This window comes from Lepisosteus oculatus, chromosome 21 (assembly GCF_040954835.1).
Source record: "Lepisosteus oculatus isolate fLepOcu1 chromosome 21, fLepOcu1.hap2, whole genome shotgun sequence".
NCBI classification, from domain to species: domain Eukaryota; kingdom Metazoa; phylum Chordata; class Actinopteri; order Semionotiformes; family Lepisosteidae; genus Lepisosteus; species Lepisosteus oculatus.
This window is the reverse complement of record NC_090716.1, coordinates 173,739-200,158: the sequence shown is the minus strand read 5'-3', so window position 1 is coordinate 200,158 and position 26,420 is coordinate 173,739. Positions and strand designations below refer to the sequence as shown.

The 26,420-nt window shown below is 54.0% G+C and overlaps 3 protein-coding genes and 1 pseudogene across 7 annotated transcripts; 1 reads left to right on the top strand and 3 right to left on the bottom strand.

The window, feature by feature from the left end:
• Nucleotides 1-109: 109 nt before the first annotated feature.
• gatd1 (glutamine amidotransferase class 1 domain containing 1) lies at nt 110-6,713 on the top strand. 2 transcript variants are annotated; one of them, XM_015339612.2, is made up of 8 exons: nt 111-350; nt 449-525; nt 1,499-1,604; nt 2,699-2,806; nt 5,326-5,417; nt 5,500-5,593; nt 5,689-5,800; nt 5,906-6,713. In XM_015339612.2, exons 1-8 carry the CDS (start codon nt 302-304, stop codon nt 5,910-5,912), a joined length of 645 nt encoding a protein of 214 aa, XP_015195098.1. In that variant the 5' UTR covers nt 111-301; the 3' UTR covers nt 5,913-6,713. The 2 variants fall into 2 exon arrangements, with proteins under 2 accessions (XP_006643320.1, XP_015195098.1); XM_006643257.3 differs by lacking the exon at nt 5,906-6,713 and having other exon boundaries at nt 110-350; nt 5,689-5,804.
• A 154-nt stretch (nt 6,714-6,867) lies between these two features.
• LOC138224416 (zona pellucida sperm-binding protein 2-like) lies at nt 6,868-20,986 on the bottom strand. 4 transcript variants are annotated; one of them, XM_069181624.1, is made up of 15 exons: nt 20,717-20,986; nt 18,835-19,017; nt 18,124-18,305; nt 17,702-17,833; nt 17,487-17,625; nt 17,212-17,398; nt 16,085-16,223; nt 13,515-13,682; nt 13,231-13,268; nt 12,494-12,523; nt 11,408-11,574; nt 10,537-10,916; nt 10,320-10,416; nt 8,072-8,255; nt 6,868-7,118 (listed from the first exon to the last, which is right to left on the bottom strand). In XM_069181624.1, exons 2-15 carry the CDS (start codon nt 18,991-18,993, stop codon nt 6,955-6,957), a joined length of 2,166 nt encoding a protein of 721 aa, XP_069037725.1. In that variant the 5' UTR covers nt 18,994-19,017; nt 20,717-20,986; the 3' UTR covers nt 6,868-6,954. The 4 variants fall into 4 exon arrangements, with proteins under 4 accessions (XP_069037725.1, XP_069037726.1, XP_069037724.1 ...); XM_069181625.1 differs by having other exon boundaries at nt 20,747-20,986; XM_069181623.1 differs by having other exon boundaries at nt 18,835-19,020; nt 20,773-20,986.
• On the bottom strand, nt 7,863-8,041 carry LOC138224467 (U2 spliceosomal RNA; annotated as a pseudogene).
• A 95-nt stretch (nt 20,987-21,081) lies between the features above and the next one.
• Nucleotides 21,082-25,942, bottom strand: taldo1 (transaldolase 1). Its single transcript, XM_069181626.1, has 8 exons — nt 25,664-25,942; nt 22,935-23,058; nt 22,744-22,851; nt 22,529-22,660; nt 22,141-22,316; nt 21,857-22,054; nt 21,632-21,777; nt 21,082-21,376 (listed from the first exon to the last, which is right to left on the bottom strand). Exons 1-8 carry the CDS (start codon nt 25,758-25,760, stop codon nt 21,344-21,346), a joined length of 1,014 nt encoding a protein of 337 aa, XP_069037727.1. The 5' UTR covers nt 25,761-25,942; the 3' UTR covers nt 21,082-21,343.
• Between the last annotated feature and the right edge of the window lie 478 nt (nt 25,943-26,420).

Genomic DNA, 26,420 nt, shown 5'->3' with positions numbered 1-26,420 from the left:
ATAATAATAATAATAATTATTATTATAATAATAATAATAATACACCACTCTCGCACTGGAGGCTGCTACTCTGTCAGTAGCAAAACGGAACTCTGGTGTGGGAGTTTAGTGTTTCCTGGGGGGGAGGATGAGCGGCGGGGACAACTTCTCTTATTTCGGTGTTCAAATAACATTTCGCTTCTCCTCCTTTTGTGTGTTGCGGGAATCCCTATTCTCCTTTCGCTGCTAGTGGACTAAAGTCAAACTGTGTGTGTCGGTCTTCCAGAGGACAGCGAGGGATTGAGTGATTGTTGGTATTGAAATGTCTTCAAAACCGACCTGTCTGATCGTGACCAGCGCCGCTCCGGAGGGTGAGATTGTTATTAAATTTGTTACTGCTGCCGCTACTCATCGTTATTATCGTTATTAGGTTGGAAATGATGATGATGCTCTCTCCTCTCTCCTTCAGGAGTGTCTGCCCAGTCGTTTCTCCAGGCTTTCAGTCTCTGCAGCTCCGCTTTTAATGTGCAGACGGCAACACCAGGGGTGAGAGACTGATTGACACAGACACGGGACAGACAGACTAACATACAGACACAGGGGGACAGACAGACTGATTGACACACAGACACAGGGGGACTGACAGACTGACACACAGACACACTGACAAACAGACACGGGGACAGACAGACAGACAGACAGACTGACTGACTGATTGACACACAGACAACGGGGACAGACTGACTGATTGACACACAGACAACAGGGACAGACTGACTGACTGACACACAGACAATGGGGACAGACTGACTGACTGACACACAGACTTTGTGGACAGACTACTGATTGACACACAGACAACGGGGACAGACTGACTAACTGATTGACACACAGACAATGGGGACAGACTGACTGATTGACACACAGACAACGGGTACAGACTGACTGACTGATTGACACACAGACAATGGGGACAGACTGACTGACTGATTGACACACAGAATATGGGGACAGACTGACTGACTGATTGACATACAGACTACGGGGACAGACTGACTAACTGATTGACACACAGACAATGGGGGCAGACTGAATGATTGACACACAGACAACGGGGACAGACTGACTGATTGACACACAGACAATGGGGACAGACTGACTGACTGATTGACACACAGACTATGGGGACAGACTGACTGACTGATTGACACACAGACTACGGGGACAGACTGACTGACTGATTGACACACAGACATAGGGGACAGACAGACTGACCGGTTGATTGATACACAGACATAGGAGATCTGACTGACTGACACAGACATATGGGACAGACTGACTGACTGACACACAGACATAGGGGACAGACAGACTGACCGGTTGATTGATACACAGACATAGGGGATCTGACTGACTGACACAGACATATGGGACAGACTGACAGACTGACACACGACACAGGGGGACACAACAGTTAGTTGTGGATGTGAATAACCTAGTGTCTGTGTCTGTCTGAAAGGGCAAGGCTATTGATTTTGTGGGTGTGGACGAGACCAGTGCCCGCTGGGTGCAGGATTTCAGCGTTAAGCCCTACGCCAATCCAGCCAAACTGGAGTCAATTGACGGTTAGCAAGCTGTGCTGCACTATACTGGAGCACCTTTCACTGTATTGTCACTGACACCACACACACTGACACTGACATCACACACACTGTCACTGACACTGTAGAGACACTGACACTGCACACACACTGTCACTGACCCCACTGTAGAGACACACATCCACTGTCACTGCACTGTAGACACACACAAAGTCACTGAAACTGTAGAGACAGACTGCGCACACACTGTCACTGAACTGTACACACTGAAACTGCACTTTAGAGACACACTCTGACACTGCACAGTCACTGACACTGCAGACATACACACTTGTCACTGCACTGTAGACACACACACTGACATCACATACACACTGTCACTGCACTGTAGAGGCACACACACTGTCACTGACACTGCAGACACACTGACATCACACGCACTGTCACTGCAGTGTAGAGACACACACACTGTCACTGCAGTGTAGAGACACAGACACCACACACACTGTCACTGACACTGTAGAGACACACTGCCACCACACACACTGTCACTGCACTGTAGAGACACAGACACTGACACCACATGCACTGTCAATGACACTGCAGACACACTGACATCACACACTGTCACTTTCACTGCACTGTAGAGACATACTGTCACTGACACTGTAGACACTGTCACCACTGTAGAGACACACACACTATACACACTGTCAGTGACACCACACACACTGTCACTGCACTTTAGAGACATTTACACTGCACACACACACTGTCACTGAACTGAAACACTGAAACTGCACTGTAGAGAGACACACTGTCACTACAGACACACTGTACTACACACACTGTCACTGCTGACACACTCACTGAATTGTAGAGAGACACACTGACACTGACATCACACACACTCACTGCACTGTAGAGACACACACACAGTCACTGACACTGCAGACACACTCACTGACACTGCACTGTAGAGACACACACACTGTCACTGACACCCCCCACACAGCACTACACTGTAGAGACACACACAGTCGCTGCACTGTACTATAGAGACAGACACACTGTGTGTTTGGCGGTGTTTTTGTATCGTCTGTGTGTGTTGTGCGCAGGCGCCCGGTACCATGCCCTGCTGATCCCAGACTGTCCCGGGGCGCTGACGGACCTGGCCCACAGCGGATCGCTGGCCAGGATTCTGACCCACTTCAGCTCTGAGCAGAGTGAGTCTGTGCACATATGTGCGTGTGTGTCCATGTGTGTGTCTGTGTCTCTGTGAGAGTGCATGTCTATGTGTTTGTGTGTCTGTGTGTCTATGTACGTCTGTGAGAGTGTGTATCTATGTGTGTCCGTGTGTGTTCCTGGTGTGATACAGTTCTGCCCCTGTGTCCCTGCAGAGTCGGTGTGTGTCTGTCTATGAGTGTGTCTGTGTGTGTTCCTGGTGTGAGACAGTCTTGCTCCTGTCCCTGTGTCCCTGCAGAGCCGATGTGTGTCTGTGTCCATGAATACCAGTCATTCCCTGAGCGCTTTCAGATCCAAATCCAAACCTTCTTCAGAAACGCCTTTATTAATTTGAGTTTGTATCTGTTCATTATTATTTTTAGTAGTAGTAGTAATAAGAACAACAACAACAACAACAACAATTATACACATTATAATAATAATGTGTCCGTGAAAATCCAAAATCAACAAACCGTTTCCAACTGCTACTATGCATGCTTTCTGGAATAAGCCATGCACATAACAAAATATGATGTTTTCCATCCTAATGCATAAGATAGAGTGTGTGTCCCTGTGTCTGTGTGTCCGTGAGTGTGAGTGTGTCTGTGTGTGTGAGTGTGTTCCTGGTGTGATACAGTCCTGCCCCTGTGCAGAGCCGGTGTGTGTCTGTGTCCGTGAGTGTGTGTCCGTGAGTGTGAGTGTGTCTGTGTGTGTGAGTGTGTTCCTGGTGTGAGACAGTCCTGCCCCTGTCCCCGTGTCCCCCTGTCCCTGCAGAGCCGGTGTGTGTCTGTGTCTGTGTGTGTGAGTGTGTCTGTGTGTGTGAGTGTGTTCCTGGTGTGAGACAGTTCTGTCCCCCTGTCCCTGCAGAGCCGGTCTGTGTCTGTGTCTGTGTCTGTGTCTGTGTCTGTGTCTGTGTCTGTGTCTGTGTCTGTGTCTGTGTCTGTGTCTGTGTCTGTGTCTGTGTCTGTGTGTGTGTGTCTGTGTGTGTGTCTGTGTGTGTGTCTGTGTGTGTGTCTGTGTGTGTGTCTGTGTGTGTGAGTGTGTGAGTGTGTGAGTGTGTGAGTGTGTGAGTGTGTGAGTGTGTCTGTGTGTCTGTGTGTCTGTGTGTCTGTGTGTCTGTGAGTGTGTTCCTGGTGTGAGACAGTTCTGTCCCCCTGTCCCTGCAGAGCCGGTGTGTGTCCGTGAGTGTGAGTGTGTGAGTGTGTGAGTGTGTCTGTGTGTGAGTGTGTGAGTGTGTGAGTGTGTGAGTGTGTCTGTGTGTCTGTGTGTCTGTGTGTCTGTGTGTCTGTGTGTCTGTGAGTGTGTTCCTGGTGTGAGACAGTTCTGTCCCCCTGTCCCTGCAGAGTCGGTGTGTGTCCGTGAGTGTGAGTGTGTCTGTGTGTGAGTGTGTTCCTGGTCTGAGACAGTTCTGTCCCCGTGTCCCTGCAGAGCCGGTGTGTGTCTGTGTCCGTGAGTGTGTGTCCGTGAGTGTGTGTCCGTGAGTGTGTGTCTGTGTCTGTGTCTGTGTCTGTGTCTGTGTGTCTGTGTGTCTGTGTGTCTGTGTGTCTGTGTGTCTGTGTGTCTGTGTGTCTGTGTCTGTGTCTGTGTCTGTGTCTGTAAGTGTGTTCCTGGTGTGAGACAGTTCTGTCCCCCTGTCCCTGCAGAGCCGGTGTGTGTCTGTGAGTGTGTGTCCGTGAGTGTGAGTGTGTCTGTGTGTGTGAGTGTGTGTCCGTGAGTGTGAGTGTGTCTGTGTGTGTGAGTGTGTTCCTGGTGTGAGACAGTCCTGCCCCTGTGCAGAGCCGGTGTGTGTCTGTGTCTGTGAGTGTGTGTCCGTGAGTGTGAGTGTGTCTGTGTGTGTGAGTGTGTTCCTGGTGTGAGACAGTTCTGTCCCTGTGCAGAGCCGGTGTGTGTCTGTGTCTGTGAGTGTGTGTCCGTGAGTGTGAGTGTGTCTGTGTGTGTGAGTGTGTTCCTGGTGTGAGACAGTTCTGTCCCCCTGTCCCTGCAGAGCCGGTGTGTGTCTGTGTGTGTGAGTGTGTTCCTGGTGTGAGACAGTTCTGTCCCCCTGTCCCTGCAGAGCCGGTGTGTGTCTGTGTGTGTGAGTGTGTCTGTGTGTGTGAGTGTGTTCCTGGTGTGAGACAGTTCTGTCCCCCTGTCCCTGCAGAGCCGGTGTGTGTCTGTGTGTGTGAGTGTGTTCCTGGTGTGAGACAGTTCTGTCCCCCTGTCCCTGCAGAGCCGGTGTGTGTCTGTGTGTGTGAGTGTGTCTGTGTGTGTGAGTGTGTTCCTGGTTTGAGACAGTTCTGTCCCCCTGTCCCTGCAGAGCCGGCGTGTGTCTGTGTGTGTGAGTGTGTTCCTGGTGTGAGACAGTTCTGTCCCCGTGTCCCTGCAGAGCCGGTGTGTGTCTGTGTGTGTGAGTGTGTTCCTGGTGTGAGACAGTTCTGTCCCCCTGTCCCTGCAGAGCCGGTGTGTGTCTGTGTGTGTGAGTGTGTCCGTGTGTGTGAGTGTGTTCCTGGTGTGAGACAGTTCTGTCCCCGTGTCCCTGCAGAGCCGGTGTGTGCGGTGGGCCAGGGCGTGGCGGCGCTGTGCTGTGCCACCGAGGGGCAGGCCTGGATCTTCAGAGGGTACAGCCTCACAGGGGTGGGTAGCCGGGGGGTGCTTGGGGTCTGCGGCTGCCGCTGCTGACCGCTGACCGCTGACCGCTGACCGCCGTCTCTCTCAGCCCTCAGTCTGCGAGCTGGTGCGCCGCCTGGACTTCGCCAGCCTGCCGCTGATCGTGGAGGACTTCGCCAAGGACTGCGGCGCCGCCTACGCCGGTCAGTCAGCCCCGAGTCCGAGACCCGAGCTGCCAAGCAGGCCCTGTCCAGCGCACCTCGCTGACCAGGCCTCCCCTCTCCTCCTCTCTCCACAGCCAGTCAGGAGGACGCCGTCCACATCGTTCTGGACCGGCACCTGATCACGGGTCAGAACTCTCAGTCCACTGCAGCTGCAGTCAACAACCTGATCCTGCTCTGTGGCAGCAGGTGAGAGAGGCCCGGTCCGGCCAGGAGTGTCCAGTCCAGCAGCTGCAGCACAAGCCTGCCGGGTCGGTTCTGCTCACTGGACTCTCCTCTGCTCTGCATTTGCAGGAAGTGATGCCGCCCTCGGGACCCGTCTGTCTCCCCCATCCCCCACCCCCCTCCAACCCTGGACAGAGAACATGTGTCCAGCTGGACTGTGTGCTGACTGCTGCTTGACTAGCCAGCAGGAGTGTCCAGCTGGTCTGCGTTCAGTGATGCTGGACTGCCCCGCAGGAGTGTCCAGCTGGACTGAGTGTTGAGTGATGCTGGACTGCCCCGCAGGAGTGTCCAGCTGGACTGTGTGTTGAGTGATGCTGGACTGCCCCGCAGGAGTGTCCAGCTGGATTGTGTGTTGAGTGATGCTGGACTGGCCCGCAGGAGTGTCCAGCTGGTCTGTGTGTTGAGTGATGCTGGACTGGCCCGCAGGAGTGTCCAGCTGGTCTGTGTGTTGAGTGATGCTGGACTGGCCCGCAGGAGTGTCCAGCTGGTCTGTGTGTTGAGTGATGCTGGACTGGCCCGCAGGAGTTTCCAGCTGGTCTGTGTGTTGAGTGATGCTGGACTGCCCCGCAGGAGTGTCCAGCTGGATTGTGTGTTGAGTGATGCTGGACTGGCCCGCAGGAGTGTCCAGCTGGTCTGTGTGTTGAGTGATGCTGGACTGGCCCGCAGGAGTCTCCAGCTGGACTGTGTGTTGAGTGATGCTGGACTGCCCCGCAGGAGTGTCCAGCTGGATTGTGTGTTGACCGCTGCTGGACTGGTCTGCAGGAGTGTTTCCTGTACTTGCTTGTAGACGCTAGTGGAGCCTGGAACAGTCCCTGATGTTGGTGTTGATGTTTTAAAGTGATTTGTGTAGAGAAGCCTGAATAAATCTTGAAGCAGTGGTGTGGTCAAGCGTGGTTTGTCTGCCTGTGATGTCCTCTGGGGACGGGGCGCAGTGTGGAGTGATGGGTGTCCCCGCCAGCGTGTGTCCACGCAGCTGCAGGAGCAATGGGGACGAGCTGGACCTCTGTCATACTCACAGGCCACAACACGAGTAAGAGCATCGAAAAGGTCATTTTATTTGTACAGTAGCACTACCTCCGAGCGCCGCAGGACCAGGGTTCGAGTGCAGGCGGTGGCGGTCAGTCCGTGTCCACGAGGGAGGTCAGCAGGCCATGCTGTCGGGTCCAGCGCCTGCACCCCTGCTTCCACAGCAGCAGAACCGCCCCCAGGAGGAACAGCACAGCGCCCCCTATGGTCAGCCCCACCGCCAGGCCAACGGGTCTGCCTGAGCTGCCCACCGCGCCTGCAGGCAGAGGGAGGAGAGGCGTCGGTTCCCAGCGGCCGGCCTGTGGGCATCGCCGGCCACCTCTCACGCGAGCTCTCGGTTCCGTTGTTTAGTTTTGTGTGGTGTTGGGTTTCTTGTGTAAAAAGTCACCTGTGATTGCCCTGAGCACTGCTGGACCTGAGATTCAGGGCTTGGGACCTGCTGTCAGTGCAGACAGAAAGGACTTGACTTTGCGTCTCAAGCACCCAGCTGCCAGGTACACAGGCATCCGCGTGAATGTGCAGTCGCTGGATGTGCAACACCAGAGAGGGAGAGAGACGACTTCTGAGTCACTGAAACTCCCAGTACCACTGCACAACCTGCTGGATTTCTGCTGTACAGAATGGACCACAGCTGATTCTACTTAACCCTAACCCAGCGTTCCTGATGCCACTGAACGATACACTGTAGCTTGTTTTAACAATTCTCTGCCAGTGGCCCTGGAGAGCTGCATGTATTTATTATTTTTATTATTAATTGTTGTGTTTGTATTTATGTCTCTCTCCTCTCGCCGTTGTATAGTGCATTTCCTGAGAGGCCAGCATGAGTAAGATTCCCGTTGCACCTGGGCATATGGCAAATGAGCTCCTAAGATAAGATCACTTTATTGGCCGTATACAATTTCTTGGACTTGGCCCAACAGAGTAGGATTCCTCTGCTGGCCGCGGGATACAAACCTTCAAGAACCTTCAACCTTCCAGCCACAGGCATAGATCCTGAGCCACAGAGCCACCGCACTGCCCAAACACTGCAATACCAGTCCATGCAGAAGTGGAAGAGGCATGCCCCTGATCCAGCTCCACATACCAAAAATCTGTGTACCCCCTCATAGGTGGCCTATCAGATATTAAACTGATAAGAACAGAAACTGCACATGATCTGAGCCATAGGACAGAAGCGCCCTCCATCTCTGTCTCTGTATGCAGCCTGACCTGCTTGTGTTGTGGGCTGGGCCGAGCCTACGTCGCTGATGTAGATGGGGCTGGAGCGGACAGTGTAGAACCGGGACACGACGGAGTCGACCACAGAGCGGCTAGCAGACTGCCCACAGCTGGATGGACAGCTCTGGGAGCTGCTCAGGGCCAGGCACAGCTGCACAGTGCACTCCACATACATCTGGAGAGGGAGAGAAACAGTTGCACAGTGCACTCCACATCTGGAGAGAGAAACACAGTTGCACAGTGCACTCCACATCTGGAGAGAGAGAGAGACAGCTGCACAGTGCACTCCACATACATCTGGAGAGAGAGAGAGACACAGCTGCACAGTGCACTCCACATACATCTGGAGAGAGAGACACAGCTGCACAGTGCACTCCACACATGTGGAGAGAGAGAGTGACAGATATTTTGGGATTAGAGAAACATTCTTCCCTAAATTCAGAAATCTAATCACAGAGTTCCCACACCTGCCAGAATCACAATGGGTCCCAATCCTACTGGGAGAGGGAGGAGGGAACTCAGTTGAACTGGCAGCCCGGTATGTGATCTCCTGTCAGCCTGAGGAACAGTGAGTCTGTCTCCCAATAATGCTCAATACATTTACAGTATATGTAAATATTTTATGATATGTCCTTGTTGTAAATGTCTGTAATATGTCTTTAGATTTTATTTTACTTTTATTTTTTTGTTTTGTTTCATGTGAATTTCATTATTTTTATTTGCTTTGGCAACACTGATTGTACCCATCGGTCATGCTAATAAAGCACCTTGAATTGAAATTGAGACAGCTGCACAGTGCACTCCACACATCTGGAGAGAGAGAGAGAATCTGGACAAGACCAAAGTTATGGTTTTCCAGAAGAAAGCCAGACCTCAGGGAAACAGGTACAAATTCACACTAAATATCTCGGTCTCACCATCAGCTCATCTCAGTGTTTTGACCTGGCAGTGAAGACACCGAGGCAGAAGGCTCAAAGAAGAGGCTCTTCAACATCACCCACCAAGAATCTGGCTCCAAATATTTGAAAGTGTAATCCAACCCATTGCCCTATACGGCAGTGAAGTGTGGGGTCCCCTCACAGACCAGGATAACACTCAATGGGACAAACACCCCACAGAAACTCTGCACATGGAGATCTGTAGAAACATCCTCCGTGTGCAGAGAAAAACACCTAACAACGGATGCAGGGCCGAATAAAGCCAATACCCACTATTGATAAACATACAGAAAAGAGTATTAAAGCATTGGCTACACCTAAAAAACAGTTACCAAAATTCCTACCACCACAAAGCCCTGCTGAGCCAAGAGCTGAGCCCAAAACAGAGCCCCCTGAGCCAGCTGGTCCTGAGGCTCACTGACCTGAGCCACACCGACACTAACCAGCATCAGGACAGCACTGCTAGAGCACCACAACTCAGACTCAACCACATCACAGCACAGATCAAACAGCAATATCTCACACACTGGGACACACACACACAAACACAACATAAACTGGAATGCTACAGAACCCTAAACAGACAATACACACTAGCCGAATATTTGACCAAGATAAGAAACAGCAAAAAGAAACAGACCCTGACAAGTACAGGCTCAGTGACCACAGCCTGGCCATAGAAACTGGGCGACACAGGCAGACCTGGCTGCCCAGAGAGGACAGGCTGTGCTCCCACTGCCAGCGGGGAGAAATAGAGACAGAGGTGCACTTCCTACTGCACTGTGACAGATACTCTGGGATTAGAGAAACATTCTTCCCTAAACTCAGAAATCTAGTCCCAGAGTTCCTACACCTGCCAGAATCACAACGGGTCCCAATCCTACTGGGAGAGGGAGGAGGGAACTCAGTTGAACTGGCAGCCCAGTATGTGATCTCCTGTCACAGCCTGAGGAACAGCGAGTCTGTCTCCCAATAATGCTCCATCTGTCTACAGTATATATAAATATTTTATGATATGTCCTTGTTGTAAATGTCTGTAGATTTTATTTTATTTTTTGTTTTGTTCCATGTTAATTTTATTATTTTTATTTGCTTTGGCAACACTGATTGTACCCATCGGTCATGCTAATAAAACACCTTGAACTGAATTGAATTGAGAGACACAGCTGCACAGTGTACTCCACACACATCTGGACAGAGAGACAATGGTTCATTATAAACAGGGAGAGAGCGACAGGTGGATTATTAATAGAGGACAGGCTTGCACACAGGCAGACAGACAGGGGAGCAGATGGACGCACCAGATTGCTGGAGTAAGACAGGCTGCCCAGGTCCAGTCTGTAGACCTTCAGGGTCGGGTTCTGAGTGACCACCTGCAGCGTGTCGTTTCCGGCACACCTGGAGGAGAGTGAGCTGAGCTGAGTTGGCGCCTGGCGATGCTGGACAGGCCCTCTGCCCTCGTCTTCCCCCCTGTCTGCCCCCTGTCTCCCCCTGACTCTCCCCCTGCCCCCCCCATACCCTCTCTGGATGATGGTGAGGTTCTGGGCGAAGTCCGGCCGGTCTGACTCCACGCAGCGCTCCACCAGCAGCTCAGCCCGGGGGGCGCTGGTGTTGGCGCAGACGTGCAGGTCCAGCAGCTGCGAGCGCAGCGCCCTGGTTAGGCCGCGCCCCTGCTGTGCCAGCTCGCTGGGCTGGTGGAACTCCAGCCAGAAGTGGAACTGCCCGAAAGCCTTAGCATCGGGAGGCAGGGAGATCTCATAGCCCACGTTGCCCCCGAGCTGCCTGGCGCTGAAGCGACACACCAGGGGCACCAGCAGGCTGGGCTTCCGAGTGATGGGCGGGGCAGCAGAGGGGCGAGTCCGCAGGGCGTTCACAAACACCAGCTGGGAGTTCTCGTCCTGCAGAGAGAGAGACAGGCAAGGAAGCACACAGCACTACTGCACTCCAAGACTGCGCTGAGACAGAGGGGTTAATACACACTGACACTGCGCTGAGAGACAGAGGGGTTAATACACACTGACAATGCACTGAGACGGAGGCGTTAATACACACTGACACTGCGCTGAGAGACAGAGGGGTAAATACACACTGACACTGAGCTGAGACAGAGGGGCTAGTACACATTGACACTGCGCTGAGAGACGGAGGGGTTAACACACACTGAAACTGAGCTGAGAGACAGAGGGGTTCATACACACTGACAATGCACTGAGAGAGAGGGGTTTATACACACTGATACTGCGCTGAGAGACAAGGGGGTTAATACACACTGACACTGCCCTGAGACAGAGGGGTAATACACACTGACACTGCGCTGAGGGACAGAGGGGTCTTCAGATACACAGGAGGGTGGAACAGAGAGAGACGTGTTGGGGGGCGGGTCTAATACCACAGTCCTTGTTCCACAGCCAATGAGAGGGATGCTGAGAAGGAGGTGGGTGTGGTTTGCGGTGAGGTTGCATGAGGGGTTGTTGAGCTGCAGGTCGGAGGGGCTGAGCAGAGGGATGGAGGACAGAGGGAGGGAGAGAAACATGGCTTCTTGTCCACACTGTAACACTGAGAATGATAATGGAGAGGGAGACAGAGAGACATTATTTTATTAAAATCCAAACTTCTCCGAGTCACTCCACTGCTCACAGACACATACCACTGATCACAGACACCCCCACTGATCACAGACACACTGCTTGATCACAGACACCCCCACTGATCATAGACACTCCCCACTGATCAGACACCCCTACTGATCAAAGTCACTCCTCTGCTCAAAGAAACTCCACATTGATCACAGACAGACCCCACTGACAACAGACACCCCCACTGATCACAGACACCCCCACTGATCAAAGTCACCCCCACTGATCGCAGACACTCCACATTGATCACAGTCACTCCATATTGATCCCAGTCACACCACACTGATCAGACACCCCCATTGATGACAGAGACACCCCCAGTGATCAGACACTCCCAGTACTCACAGACACCCCCACAGATCAAAGACACTCCCACCTATCAAAGACACCCCACTGATAGCAGACACACCCACTGATCAGACACTCCCACTGATCACAGACACCCCCACTGATCACACACAGACTGATCACAGACACCCCCACTGACACTCCACACTGATCAAAGACACCCTCACTGATCAGACACCCCCACAGATCAGACACCCCCATTGATCACAGACACCCCCACAGATCAGACACCCCCATTGATCACAGACACACCCCAATGACAGACATACCCACTGATCAGACACTCCCAGCGCTCACAGACACCCCCACTGATCGCAGACACCCCCTCTGAAGACACCTCCCACTGCTTACTGATACTCCTCATTGCTCAAGAGAGGTGTTGGGGTATTTGGGCTCACAGTTTGGGAGTGAATTCATAGCAATAATGCAGATGCTGATATGGCAGCAGTAATTACTGTCTCCATGACAACAGGTGGTTTATTACTTGTTACCTGATCCGGGGGGGGCGGAGCCTGGCTTCCCTAAGAGAGAGAGACAGAGAGAAAGAGAGCTCAGACCTGCAGTACACATTGGAGCAACACGCAGCAACACACAGGCATGGACAACACCGCACGGCACAACAGAACACAAAACAGCAACACACAAGCATTGTCAACACATCACAGCTCAGACCTGCAGTGCACATATCAGCAACACACAGCAATGTACAGACATGAATAACACAGCACAGCACAGAGAGCACAGCACAACATAGCACAATACTGCAACAAACAGGCATTGTCAACACATCAAAGCACAGCTCAGACCTGCAGTACACATTGCAGCAACACACAGGCATGGACGACACAGCACAGAGAGCACAGCACAGCTCACACCTGTAGTACACATGGCAGCAACACACAGCACCACACAGGCCTGGACAACACAGAACAGCACAACATAGCACAACACAGTAACACACAGGCATTGTCAACACAGCACAGCACAGCTCAGACCTGCAGTACAACACAGCACGGTACAACATAACACAACATAGCACAGCACTACACAACACTGCAGAGCACAGCACAACACAACACAACTAAACACAACAAAGCACAACACAAACCAGCAGAACACAGCACAGCACAACAAAGCACAAAGCAACACAACAGAGCTCAACACAACACATCACAGCAAAACACAATATAGCAGAGCAGCACAGCAGGAAGAGAACGGCTCTCCTTACTCTGTTCAATCCACAGGCACCGGGACTCTGACTGGAACCTGGAACACAGGACAGCTTCAGCTGTCAAGCTGCCCAGCTGTACTGTTCGCAATCAGGCAGTCAGCGTGTCACCTAGTGAGTGTGTTTCTGTGTCAGTGTGTTACTGTGTCAGTGTGAACATCAGTGTCAGCCTGTCACGCAGTGAGTGTGTTACTGTGTCAGTGTGAACATCAGTGTCAGTCAGTGTGTTACAGTGACAGTGGGAGTGTCAGTGATTGAACGGTTACAAAGAGTGTCAGTGGTACCTGGCAGTATTAACAGTGAAGCAGACAGGAATCAGGAGGAGCAGCTGATTGGTCGTTCTGATCCACATGATGTTGACTGATGCCAGAAGCCCTGCTCCCTCTGTATTGTCCTCTTGCAGTGCTGACACCTGGAGGCCAGGAGGACCAATGACTGCGATTTCTGACACCCTGAGTACAGTGAAAGCCACATCAAGTTCAAGTTCGTTTATTGTCATTGTACTCATATACAGGTATATGGTATAACGAAATGCTATTTATCTAGCTTTCAGACGATAAGTAGTACAAAAAACAACAATACAATTGTATAAGAAAAGAAAGACAGAGACAACAGGCAGTGTGCAAAACAACAACAGGTAACAGGATCAGATGTGCAAACTCATACATCAACAGAATATAAAGGATAGAAAATTATGGGGAGTGAAATTCTTGACATGTGAGGCAGAGGTAGATTTCAATGTGTGTTTGAGTTTTTGGTAAGAGAGAAGGCACTGTGAGGTTCAGATCGTAAGTAAGGCTGGGAGTTTAATAGTTTAATAGTTTAATAGTTTAATAATAATAATAATAATAATAATAATAATAATAATAATTGCTCACACTTATATAGCGCTTTTCTGGATACTCCACTCAAAGCGCTTTACAGGTATTGGGGATCCCCTCCACCGCCACCAATGTGCAGCTTCCACCCGCATGATGCGACGGCAGCCATAGTGCGCCAGAACGCTCACCACACACCAGCTCTCAGTGGGGAGGAGAGCAGGGTAATGAAGCCAATTCATAGAGGGGGATTATTAGGAGGCCATGATTGATAAAGCCCGATGGGAAATTTGGCCAGGACGCTGGGGTTACACTCCTACTCTTTTCGAGAAACACCCTGGGATTTTTAATGACCACAGAGAGTCAGGACCTCGGTTTTACGTCTCATCAGAAGGACGGCGCCTGTTTACAGTATAGTGTCCCCGTCACTATACTGGGGCATTAGAACCCACATAGACCGCATGGTGAGCGCCCCCTGCTGGCCCCATTCACACCTCTTCCAGCAGCAACCTTAGTTTTTCCCATGAGGTCTCCCATCCAGGTACTGACCAGGCTCACACCTGCTTAGCTTCAGTGGGTTGCCAGTTGTTTGATAGTGTGTGGGTAAAAACTGTCTCTGAGTCTGGTAGTCCGGGCCCGAATGCTCCAGTACTGTTTTCCAGATGGTAGAGGGTCATGCAGTCTGTAGCTGGGGTGTGTGGGGTCTTTGATGATGCTTAGAGCTTTCCTCAAGCACCGTCTGTCATAAATGTCCTGTATGGATGGGAGGGCAGCCCCAGTGACGGACTGGGCAGTTTTCACCACCCGCTGTGGGGCTTTGCGGTCAGCAATACTGCAGTTGCCACACCATACTGTGATGCAGCCTGTCAGTGTGCTTTCTGTAGTGCATCTGTAAAAGTTAGTGAGGATCTGGGGACATATCTTAACCTTCTTCAACTGTCTTAGGAAGTACAGGCGCTGTTGCGCTTTCTTGATCAGACAGGTGGCGTTGAGAGACCTTGTGAGGTCCTCGGTGATATGGACGCCAAGGAATTTGAAGTTACTGACCCTTTCCACTTCAGTCCTGTTGATGTGGATAGGGGCATGTCTGTTTCGCAGTTTTCTGAAATCAACAATCAGCTCCTTGGTTTTGCTGACGTTGAGGGTGAGGTTGTTGTCTTTACACCACGTTGTAAGAGGACTGACCTCCTCCCTGTAGGCCCTCTCATCATTGTCTGTGATCAGACCTACAACTGTGGTGTCATCGGCAAACTTGATGATGGGGTGGTGTTGTGTTTGGCCTTACAGTCGTGGGTGTAGAGGGAGTCGAGCAATGGACTAAGCACACACCCCTGGGGGACCCCAGTGTTCAGAGTTATTGTGCTGGAGGTGTGGCTTCCAAGCCTGACAGCCTGAGGTCTGCCTGTCAGAAAGTCCCGAGTCCAGTTGCAGAAGGTGATGTTAAGACCCAGTGCACTGAGTTTCTTGACTAGTTTCTCTGGAATGATAGTGTTAAAAGCTGAGCTGAAGTCGATGAATAGTAGTCCTGCGTACGTGTTCTTTTTTTCCAGATGGGATAGGGCAGTGTGTATGGCAATGGAGACTGTGTCACCTGTGGATCTGTTGGGTCGGGAGGTGAACTGGTACGGGTCCAGTGTGTTCGGAATAGTGTCCTTAATGTGCTTCATGACCAGCCTCTCGAAGCACTTCATGATGACAGGTGTTAGTGCCACCGGTCGATAGTCATTAAGACATGTCACTGTGGTTTTCTTTGGTATTGGGATGATGGTGGTTGTGTTGAAGCAGGTGGGGACTACGGCTTGGGCCAGAGACATGTTGAAAATGTCATGTGTCATTGTGCCAGTGTGTTCACTACCCCTGCCCACAGTCAGAGCTGAAACTGTCATTCTCATCTCAGCACAGGAGTAACACTGAATTCACACACAACCGCCTTGCAATTTAAGGGCAGTTTAAAATTTCACCTCGTCTGAAAGTGTCCTGGTCACTTTAACAGAGATGATTTCTCAATCCCTGGCTCTCGGAGACAGAGCACTGACCTGTCCAGAGGGCTCTGGGAGGAGAAAGTGATGTTGAGCTCTTCATAGGGCAGCAGAGCTAAGCTTGCGCCTCCTGCTGGCGTCTGGCGTGTGAACCTGGGCTGAGACGCAGGGTCACAGTCAGGAACTGCAGCTTCCACTGAGAAAGAGAACAGTGTTTGACAGAGTGTTAGTGTGAAGTTACAGATGAGCTGGACTGAGTGTCTCTACAGTATCTACAGCTCTGATGAGGGAGTGTTAGTGTGAAGTTACAGAGGAGCTGGACTGAGTGTCTCTACAGTATCTACAGCTCTGATGAGGGAGTGTTAGTGTGAAGTTACAGAGGAGCTGGACTGAGTGTCTACAGTATCTACAGCTCTGATGAGGGAGTGTTAGTGTGAAGTTACAGATGAGCTGGACTGAGTGTCTACAGTATCTACAGCTCTGATGAGGGAGTGTTAGTGTGAAGTTACAGATGAGCTGGACTGTCTCTACAGTATCTCCAGCTCTGATGAGGGAGTGTTAGTGTGAAGTTACAGATGAGCTGGACTGAGTGTCTACAGTATCTACAGCTCTGATGAGGGAGTGTTAGTGTGAAGTTACAGATGAGCTGGACTGAGTGTCTCTACAGTATCTCCAGCTCTGATGAGGGAGTGTTAGTGTGAAGTTACAGATGAGCTGGACTGAGTGTCTCTACAGTATCTCCAGCTCTGATGAGGGAGTGTTAGTGTGAAGTTACAGATGAGCTGGACTGAGTGTCTCTACAGTATCTCCAGCTCTGATGAGGGAGTGTTAGTGTGAAGTTACAGAGGAGCTGGACTGAGTGTCTACAGTATCTCCAGCTCTGATGAGGGAGTGTTAGTGTGAAGTTACAGAGGAGCTGGACTGAGTGTCTACAGTATCTACAGCTCTGATGAGGGAGTGTTAGTGTGAAGTTACAGAGGAGCTGGACTGAGTGTCTACAGTATCTCCAGCTCTGATGAGGGAGTGTTAGTGTGAAGTTACAGAGGAGCTGGACTGAGTGTCTCTACAGTATCTCCAGCTCTGATGAGGGAGTGTTAGTGTGAAGTTACAGAGGAGCTGGACTGAGTGTCTCTACGGTGTCTACAGCTCTGTAGATGACTTCGATGATTTTGGCGTTTCGGTACCAGTGATGGTGAGCTGCAGTGGAATGGAGCTTAGTGGGTCTGTGGTTCTGCTCAGGGAGGGGAGTCCTTGTTCTCTGTCGGTGCCGTGGGTCAGGTTGAGGGGCTTGTGGGGGAAATCCTCCAGCACCAGCTCCAGTGAGAACTGCCCCATGGGCCCAGAGCCTCTGTAGTTCAGCACACAGCGCTCCTGCAGAGAGACAGCAAGACAGAGTCAGGGGGTCGGCTGGCTGCCCCTTTCCCAGCTCGGGCACGGCCTGGCCCTCTACCCCCCTCACCTCGTCTATCTGCAGGAAGGCATGCTGGGAGCACAGCTGGCACTCTCCTTGCTCCTGTTGCCCGTAGCGACAGCGTACCCTGTCTCCGTCCGCGTCCCACACGCTGAGATTGATCTGGCGAGGGCAGTTTGCAACGAGCCTGGCAGACAGAGAGCAATCAGGCTGTGCTCTGCAGTACCCTCGCAGTGCACAGCCTGGTGCTGAGAGACACTCACCTGACTGGGGGCAGGAGGGCCGCCTGCGGGGGGCTGTTCACAGCACCGGTGTCGGAGCGCAGAGCCAGCTGGGCCGAGAGGGGTAGAACCACTGCAGCTCTGTCTGCAGCACGCCAGCAGCACAGACTGGGCCTGAGGGAGGAGAGAGAGAGGAGAGAGGAGAGACAGAGGGAAGAGAGAGGAGAGAGAGAGGAGGGAAAAGGGAGGAGGGAGAGAGAGAGGAGAGAGAGAGATGGAGGAGAGAAAGGAGAAAGAGGATGAGAGGGGAGAGAGTAATAAATCTGTAAATGAATCATCATTAAGACACTGAACGCCTGGTACAGCAGAGTGCATCGGTGGGCAGACGGATGGACATGCTGTAACGGACAGGACTCACAGGCACCCTCCACTGCCGGCAGGTGGGGCTTATAGGTTGTTATTACCTCAGCTGCAGTAGAGAGGAGTGATTTCCAGGGACGATAACCCCCCCGCGGAGGAGACACCAGCCGGGGTGTGGTGTGAGGCCCTGGGGGGCAGCGAGGGAGGTGCAGTTGTCTTCCCCACACATCCCCGGCAGGGCCGCAGGGCAGGGCCGGGCAGCCAGTACACTGTACTGCACTGACACCTGGAGAGACAGGACCTGGGTCAGCGTCGCCACAGTGCGCTGGAGGAGCTCTGAGAGACAGTCAAACTGCTGTTAGCTACACAGGCACGTGCATTTAAGACCTCAAAATAACAGGCCTTTACACAAAGGGCGGTGGGGGTGTGGAACAAGCTGCCAAGCCATGTAGTTGAAGCTGATGCATTCAGGAAACAGTTGCTTGAGATCTGTTAGATCAATTAGCTCCTAATGAGCCCACAACCCAGACCAGTTGCCAGCGAGAGGTCAGTCGTCCGTCTACAGACTCAGCATCTCCTGTCATACAGCTGATGTTTCCGTTTCCTATTTGACAGTGCACGACACCACAGGTCATCGGACCCAGCGTAAAATCAGCCAGGTGTCGGTCCAGTCCAGTCGGGAATCAGCCAGGTGTCGGTCAGTCGGGAATCTCGGTCAGCAGCCTCAGAGCAGAGCCAGGCGTCTCTGCCTTCCTCCTAACCTATCTGCTCGGTCAGTCAGTGGACTGACTGCTCCCCCAGCTCGGGACACTCACCTGCAGGCTGGCCCCCTGCCCCAGGGGCTGCACACTGACCGAGGAGCCGAGGTAGGACAGATCTGCGGAGGGGCGCCCCAGACGCCCGAAGATCGTCACCAGCAGCAGCCAGCGTGACGCTGACACCCCCGCTGTCCCCCACACTCTGCTCGGCATCATTTCCACTGACCCCAGGTCTGCCCCCTGCTGGACAGACAGAGAAGTGTGTTAAACATGCAGCGCTACTGTGACAGCGCTACTGTCACCTCCGAGTGCAAGATATTGCTCTGACTGCTGCTGAGATCTACTCACTCCTGCTCACACTGAGACCCTCTGACCCCGTCTCACTCCTGCTCACATTGAGACCCTCTGGCCCTGTCTCACTGCTGCTCACACCGAGACCCTCTGGCCCTGTCTCACTCCTGCTCACAGTGTGACCCTCTGGCCCTGTCTCACTCCTGCTCACACCGAGACCCTCTGGCCCTATCTCACTCCTGCTCAAACCGAACCCCTCTGGCCCTGTCTCACTCCTGCTCACACTGAGACCCTCTGGCCCTGTCTCACTCCTGCTCACACTGGGCCCCCCTATCCCTGTCTCACTCCTGCTCACAGTGTGACCCTCTGGTCCTGTCTCACTCCTGCTCACAGTGTGACCCTCTGGCCCTGTCTCACTCCTGCTCAAACCGAACCCCTCTGGCCCTGTCTCACTCCTGCTCACAGTGTGACCCTCTGGCCCTGTCTCACTCCTGCTCACACCGAGACCCTCTGGCCCTATCTCACTCCTGCTCAAACCGAACCCCTCTGGCCCTGTCTCACTCCTGCTCACACTGAGACCCTCTGGCCCTGTCTCACTCCTGCTCACACTGGGCCCCCCTATCCCTGTCTCACTCCTGCTCACAGTGTGACCCTCTGGTCCTGTCTCACTCCTGCTCACAGTGTGACCCTCTGGCCCTGTCTCACTCCTGCTCAAACCGAACCCCTCTGGCCCTGTCTCACTCCTGCTCACAATGTGACCCTCTGGACCGGTCTCACTCCTGCTCACACTGGGCCCCCCTATCCCTGTCTCACTCCTGCTCACAGTGTGACCCTCTGGCCCTGTCTCACTCCTGCTCACAGTGTGACCCTCTGGTCCTGTCTCACTCCTGCTCACAGTGTGACCCTCTGGCCCTGTCTCACTCCTGCTCACACTGAGACCCTCTGGCCCTGTCTCACTCCTGCTCACACTGGGCCCCCCTATCCCTGTCTCACTCCTGCTCACAGTGTGACCCTCTGGCCCTGTCTCACTCCTCCTCAAACCGAACCCCTCTGGCCCTGTCTCACTCCTGCTCACAATGTGACCCTCTGGACCGGTCTCACTCCTGCTCACACTGGGCCCCCCTATCCCTGTCTCACTCCTGCTCAGTGTGACCCTCTGGCCCTGTCTCACTCCTGCTCACAGTGTGACCCTCTGGTCCTGTCTCACTCCTGCTCACACTGAGACCCTCTGGCCCTGTCTCACTCGTGCTCAAATCAAACCCCTCTGGCCCTGTCTCACTCCTGCTCACAATGTGACCCTCTGGACCGGTCTCACTCCTGCTCACACTGGGCCCCCTATCCCTGTCTCACTCCTGCTCACAGTGTGACCCTCTGGCCCTGTCTCACTCCTGCTCACAGTGTGACCCTCTGGCCCTGTCTCACTCCTGCTCACAGTGTGACCCTCTGTTCCCGGCTCACTCCTGCTCACAGTGAGAGCTTTTGTTCCCGTCTCACTCCTGCTCAAACTGGACCCCTCGTGCCCTGTGTCACTCCTACTCACACTGGGTCCCCCCGCCCATCACACTCCTGCTCACAGTGAACCCCTCTGTTCCCGTCTCACTCCTGCTCACAGTGTGACCCTCTGGCCCCGTCTCACTCCTGCTCACACCGAGAGCTTTTGTTCCTGTCTCCTGCTCACACCAAACCCCTCGGTTTCTGTCTCACTCCTGTGTCTCCAGTATGAAGGTCTGGTGGCGTGTCCAGTGTCTCTGGAGGGTCCTGTGAGTCCAGTGTCTCTGGAGTGTCAGTTGTGTCCGTCTCAGCCTGCACTACGAGCTCGTTTCTCCCTCTTGCAGGAAGGCTGAAGGAGGACAGCAGCAGTTCCAGAAAGTGACGCAGAAAGAGGCAGAACTGGACCAACAGGAGAGGAGAACAATGGAGGAGGAGAAGGAGGAGAGAGGAGAACAGGAAGAGGAGGAGAAGTGTAGGGTTACAGAGGCTTTGGTTTAAAAAAAAAAGACACTGGACCAGAGGTGAGAAAGCTACTGGATTTATTTCTGAAGGAATTAACACGCACGTAAGGAATGTAGGAATTTCGTTCGGCTCAGGGCGTGAGGGAGGGGTACAGCTGAACCGAGTCTCCCGTCAACGCCCCCATCAGGATCAGAGCCAGAGCACACTGGGGGTCACCCCCCCACCCCCGAGTCCAGCGCAGTGCAGGGTCATCCCTCCTCCCCTGGTCCCCCACCCAGGGTCATAGGTCAAACCCCAGGTGTCCAGGAGATGGGGGTCCTGCTCACTTCCCGTTCCTCGCGCTCAGCATCTTCTCCTGCGGAGACAGGAACCTCTGGTCAGAGCTGGACCTGGGCTCCAGTCCAACCCCCCACCCTCCCCTCCTTACATTCCCCCCCGACAGTCTCGCCTCTCACCTGTCACCCCCAATTTCTGCACCTCCCCACTCCTCACTCCTCCACCCCCCTCACTCCTGCCCCCACGCTGACCCCCCTCACTCCCCCACCCCCCTCACTCCTGCCCCCACGCTGACCCCCCTCACCCCCCAGCCCAGTCTGACCCCCTGTCTGACCTTGATCATGGTCTCCAGTCTCACTGCGTCGGCGGCGAATCTGCGGATGCCGTCGCTCAGCTTCTCCACGGCCATGCGGTCCTCATTGTGGAGCCAGCGGAAGGCCTTCTCGTCCAGCGTCACCCTCTGCAGCTCGCAGGCCTGAGCTGGACAGTTACAGGGTTGCAGTTACAGGGGAACCCACCGCCACCCCCGGCCCCCAGCCCACCCAGGCGCCCCACTCACCGGCCTGCTCGGACAGCGCCGGCGCCAGCGGGCTGTGGTCCCTGCTCAGCTCCGCCAGCAGCGCCGGGGAGATGGTCAGGTAGTCGCAGCCGGACAGCGCCTTCACCTCCCCGGTGTTCCTGAAGGAGGCGCCCATCACCACCGTCTTGTACCCGAACTTTTTGTAGTAGTTGTAGATCTTGGTCACGCTCACCACACCTGCGGGAGGACAGGGGAGTCCTGAGCTGCCCATCCAGCGGCCTCCTCGCCCCCCCCCGCCTGCCCTGCCCTGCGGCCGCTCGTACCGGGGTCCTCAGCTGGCTCGTAGCTCTTGCGGTCCGTGTTCTCCTTGTACCAGTCCAGGATCCGGCCCACGAAGGGCGAGATGAGGGTGACGTGGGCGTCTGCGCAGGCCACCGCCTGGGCGAAGGAGAACAGCAGCGTCATGTTGCAGTGGATCCCCAACTTCTCCTCCAGCTCCCTGGAAACACAGAGCGACACAGAGCACCCCGCTTCTGACAGCACGCAGCCCCCGTCGCCCCAGAGCACCCCTCTCTGACAGCACGCAGCCCCCTTCCCCCCAGAGCACCCCTCTCTGACAGCACACAGCCCCCGTCGCCCCAGAGCACCCCTCTCTGACAGCACGCAGCCCCCGACTACGAGGGAAACCCCTCTGACACCCCGGTTCCTCACCTGCCGGCCTCGATTCCCTCCCAGGTGGAGGTGAGCTTGATCAGCACCCTGTCCTTGGCGACGCCCGCCTCCTCGTACAGCTCCACCAGCCTGCGCGCCCGCGCCACCATGGCCTCCTTATCGAACGACAGCCTGGCGAGACGGAGGGGAGGGGTCAGCGTCTGCCCCGATCCCCCTACAAGCGTCATGGGCCACCAGCGTCTCGGGGCACCCACCTGGCGTCCACCTCGGTCGACACCCTTCCCGGGACCTTCTTCAGGATCTCCAGGCCGAAGCTGACGAACAGCTTGTCCATGGCGCTGGTCACCTGCTCCTCCTCCGTCCTGTAACAGGGGGGCACAGCGCGGGTGAGTCTCCAGGGTGGCACGCACCTCCGGGCACACGCACACGGCGGCGCCAGTCTTACCCGCCTGCGCCCAGCCCGTACGCAATGGCCTGGTCCAGCAGGTGCTGGTATGCTGGCATCTTGGCGGCCGCCAGGATGAGGGAGGGGTTGGTGGTGGCGTCCTGGGGTTTGTACTCCTCGATGGCTGCAGGGAGAGCAGGGAGAAGGAAATTAATCTTTACGGTCTTTACAGCCGCTGCTCAGCTCCAGCACTGCGGGAGAGCCCAGGTGTGTGATAGACAGGTGTGGCAGTGCTGTCAGACTCCCAGTGCACAGCAGTCTGATCCACTCCAGGTGTGACAGTGCTGTCAGACTCCCAGTGCACAGCAGTCTGATCTGCTCCAGGTGTGACAGTGCTGTCAGTCAGACTCCCAGTGCGCAGCAGTCTGATCTGCTCCAGGTGTGACAGTGCCGTCAGACTCCCTCTGTACAGAAGTCTGATCCAGTACAAGGGTAACGCGGGCCAGTTGTCCAGCTTTACGGGCGGAGAGGTGGCTCTGTGGCTCAGGATCTGCGCCTGTGACTGGAAGGTTGCCAGTTCAAATCCCACAGCCGGCAGAGGAATCCTACTCCGTTGGGCCCCTGAGCAAGGCCCTTAACCCTAACTGCTCTAGGGGCGCTGTACAATGGCAGACCCTGCGCTCTGACCCCAGGCTTCTCTCCCTGTCTGTGTATCCATGGAGAAAAGCTGGGGTATGCGAAAAGACGAATTCCTAATGCAAGAAATGGCATAGGGCAAATAAAGCAACATCACATCACATCACTCCCAGTGTTCAGCAGTCTGATCCACTCCAGGTGTGACAGTGCTGTCAGTCAGTCACAGGTGCTGTGCAGCTGGAGCCCTGGCCAGCTCAGGAGGATTACAGCAGGGAGGAGGGAGTGACTCCGCACAGGCGGCTGAGCCAGACAGTAGCTCTCTCACAGCCAGAGTCACAGTGACTCTGCAGATTCCCGCATCCTTACTCTCACCCCACACACAGACACACTCACCGTGATTCTGCAAAGCCCAGCAGTCTCTCTCTACAGCACACACACACCCAGCAGTGTCCTGTGCATGCGTGCGTGTACAGCACACACACCCGGCAGTGTCCCCCCCCTTGTCTGTCTACTGTCAACAGCGTGTGGACTTCACCAGCTCAACTCAGCCCTGGTCTACAGCTTCCTAAGGGTTTTGTGGTGCCGCCTGGTGGCTGAATGCAGAAGGACCAGAAACAGAGCCTGTCAGGACCTGCAGTGCTGCACGTGAGTTACCAGAACAGTACAGCTCCAGCACCTACCATCTCTCCTACAGCCAATGAAAACCAGGGTGAATACTACCTGCTCCACACTCCCACCACTGTTGGTGTAAAGAGGGGCCATCTGTTCTACTCCTCTGCAACTACAAAACACTTACAATTAGGTTCAAGGGAGGTCAAGTAAAAACTGGACCTTTTCATTACATTGATTTGGGACGGGATGACCGTTGTGTGGTGGTGATGATGTGCACACAGCAGCCTTGCAACACTTCACCACTCTTGTGCAAACGGATGTCGCAACAGGACTTTCAGGTCTCTCACACACAATAGCTCAGCCAGGCCATTAACAATAGCGCCTTGTTCACATACTGCCCCTCAGCATACTTCCTAATATTCACATATTTTTCACAGAAACGGGAAATACTACAGTCCCCTACTGTACTGGGACTGTAGCCCTTACTGCAAAGGGACTGTCCTACTGCACTGGGACTTTAGCCCCTACTGTAACATAACTGGTCTACTGCACTGGGACTGTAGCTCCTACTGTAACTGGACTGTCCTACTGTACTGGGACTGTAGCCTCTATTGCAACAGGACTGTCCTACTGCACTGGGACTGTATCTTCTATGTCAACAGGACTGTCCTACTGCACTGGGACTGTAGCCCCTATTGTAACAGGACTGTCCTACTGCACTGGGACTGTAGCCCCTATTGTAACAGGACTGTCCTACTGCACTGGGACTGTAGCCCCTATTGTAACAGGACTGTCCTACTGTACTGGGACTGTAGCCCCTATTGCAACAGGACTGTCCTACTCCACTGGGACTGTAGCCTCTATTGCAACAGGACTGTCCAACTGCACTGGGACCGTAGCCTCTATTGCAACAGGACTGTCCTACTGCACTGGGACTGTAGCTCCTACTGTAACTGGACTGTCCTACTGCACTGGGACTGTAGCCTCTATTGCAACAGGACTGTCCTACTGCACTGGGACTGTAGCCTCTATTGCAACAGGACTGTCCAACTGCACTGGGACTGCAGCCTCTATTGCAACAGGACTGTCCTACTGCACTGGGACTGTAGCTCCTACTGTAACTGGACTATCCTACTGCACTGGGACTGTAGCTCCTACTGTAACTGGACTATCCTACTGCACTGGGACTGTAGCTCCTACTGCAACAGGTGTCTGAAATGGTCTCACTAGTCTTTTAGAGTGCGCACAGTAAACACTGCACAACAAAATCCTCTCTCCGACTGTGATCGAAACTTTTGTGTAGCCCCTCACGCGTGTCAGCCTCAGCTGGGAGACCGATCACCCTAACTCACTAACCCCTAACTCTAATCTCTAACCCCCAGCCCGACCGGACGCGGCCGCGCCCGGCTGCAGCGGGCAGCTACGGCTCGGTCACGCCGTCTGCACCCCCGGCGGCACCGTGTACGGACAACACGCGCGGGGCCACCTCGGACCTCGGACCCCGGACCCCCACAGAACGACGGGCCCACCGCGCGTCTTACCGTTGAAGTCGCCGGTGTCCGCCACCACCACGGTGAAGCGCTTCAGCTGCTCTAGAGCCGACTCCATCTTGCACCGCTTGTCCGGGGAGACTGACATGGCTGGGGTGCGGGGGCCCTTTTATATGGAGCACGTGGGGAGGTTCGAGCAGTCCCGAGGCGCAGCCACGCGCGATCGTCAGCACCACGCAGGGGTACGGCGGCGCTCGAGAGCCTGAGCGGTAGCAACCGAGTTCCCACAAAATGGCGGAAGAGCTCCAGGCCCGCGCCACCGGGCCCCGCCTCCCAGGGGCGGGCCTCAGCGGGCAGCATCCAGTAAACCACACCCTCTCGACCCTCCCCCAACCAGCTGCCGGGAAAGGGAACGCGGCGTGACCCCGCCCCTCACTCGATGACATAACACAGTTCGACTTCCTGCTGGAAACCCTGCCCCCGCCGGGGGACGCTGTGTCAGCGTGACTGCGCGCTGTTCAGAGTGTCTTTATTGTAACAACGCAAATACATTCAGTACAAACAAGAGCACATATGACACATTAGTAACACCGTCAGGGGTACGTACTATAATACAATTACACCTCATGAAATAAAGATAAGATCCGTACAGCTTTCATGTTCTTACATTTCCACATAGTCTGTGTGTCGACTATAGTCTGTACATAGTTTGTACATTTCAGTAAAGTCTTTACACCTATTTCAAACTGTTCAGTGATAGGAGTCGCGTCACAGACCATTTAGCTTTATGTATATTATAACGTGCGAG

What these genes read in the sequence shown, in the direction of transcription:
- gatd1 (XM_015339612.2), top strand. Translation starts at nt 302, where the DNA reads ATGTCTTCAAAACCGACCTGTCTGATCGTGACCAGCGCCGCTCCGGAG. An exon ending in CAAACTGGAGTCAATTGACG is followed by an intron (nt 1,605 to 2,698) that starts GTTAGCAAGCTG and finishes TGTTGTGCGCAG; the next exon opens with GCGCCCGGTACCATGCCCTG. An exon ending in CTGCGGCGCCGCCTACGCCG is followed by an intron (nt 5,594 to 5,688) that starts GTCAGTCAGCCC and finishes CTCTCTCCACAG; the next exon opens with CCAGTCAGGAGGACGCCGTC.
- LOC138224416 (XM_069181624.1), bottom strand. Translation starts at nt 18,993, where the DNA reads ATGATGCCGAGCAGAGTGTGGGGGACAGCGGGGGTGTCAGCGTCACGC. An exon ending in GCTGTGGAACAAGGACTGTG is followed by an intron (nt 10,917 to 11,407) that starts GTATTAGACCCG and finishes CTCTCTCTGCAG; the next exon opens with GACGAGAACTCCCAGCTGGT. An exon ending in CTCACCATCATCCAGAGAGG is followed by an intron (nt 10,417 to 10,536) that starts GTATGGGGGGGG and finishes ACTCTCCTCCAG; the next exon opens with GTGTGCCGGAAACGACACGC.
- taldo1 (XM_069181626.1), bottom strand. Translation starts at nt 25,760, where the DNA reads ATGTCAGTCTCCCCGGACAAGCGGTGCAAGATGGAGTCGGCTCTAGAG. An exon ending in GGACACCGGCGACTTCAACG is followed by an intron (nt 23,059 to 25,663) that starts GTAAGACGCGCG and finishes CTCTCCCTGCAG; the next exon opens with CCATCGAGGAGTACAAACCC. An exon ending in GACTGGAGACCATGATCAAG is followed by an intron (nt 21,377 to 21,631) that starts GTCAGACAGGGG and finishes CTGTCTCCGCAG; the next exon opens with GAGAAGATGCTGAGCGCGAG.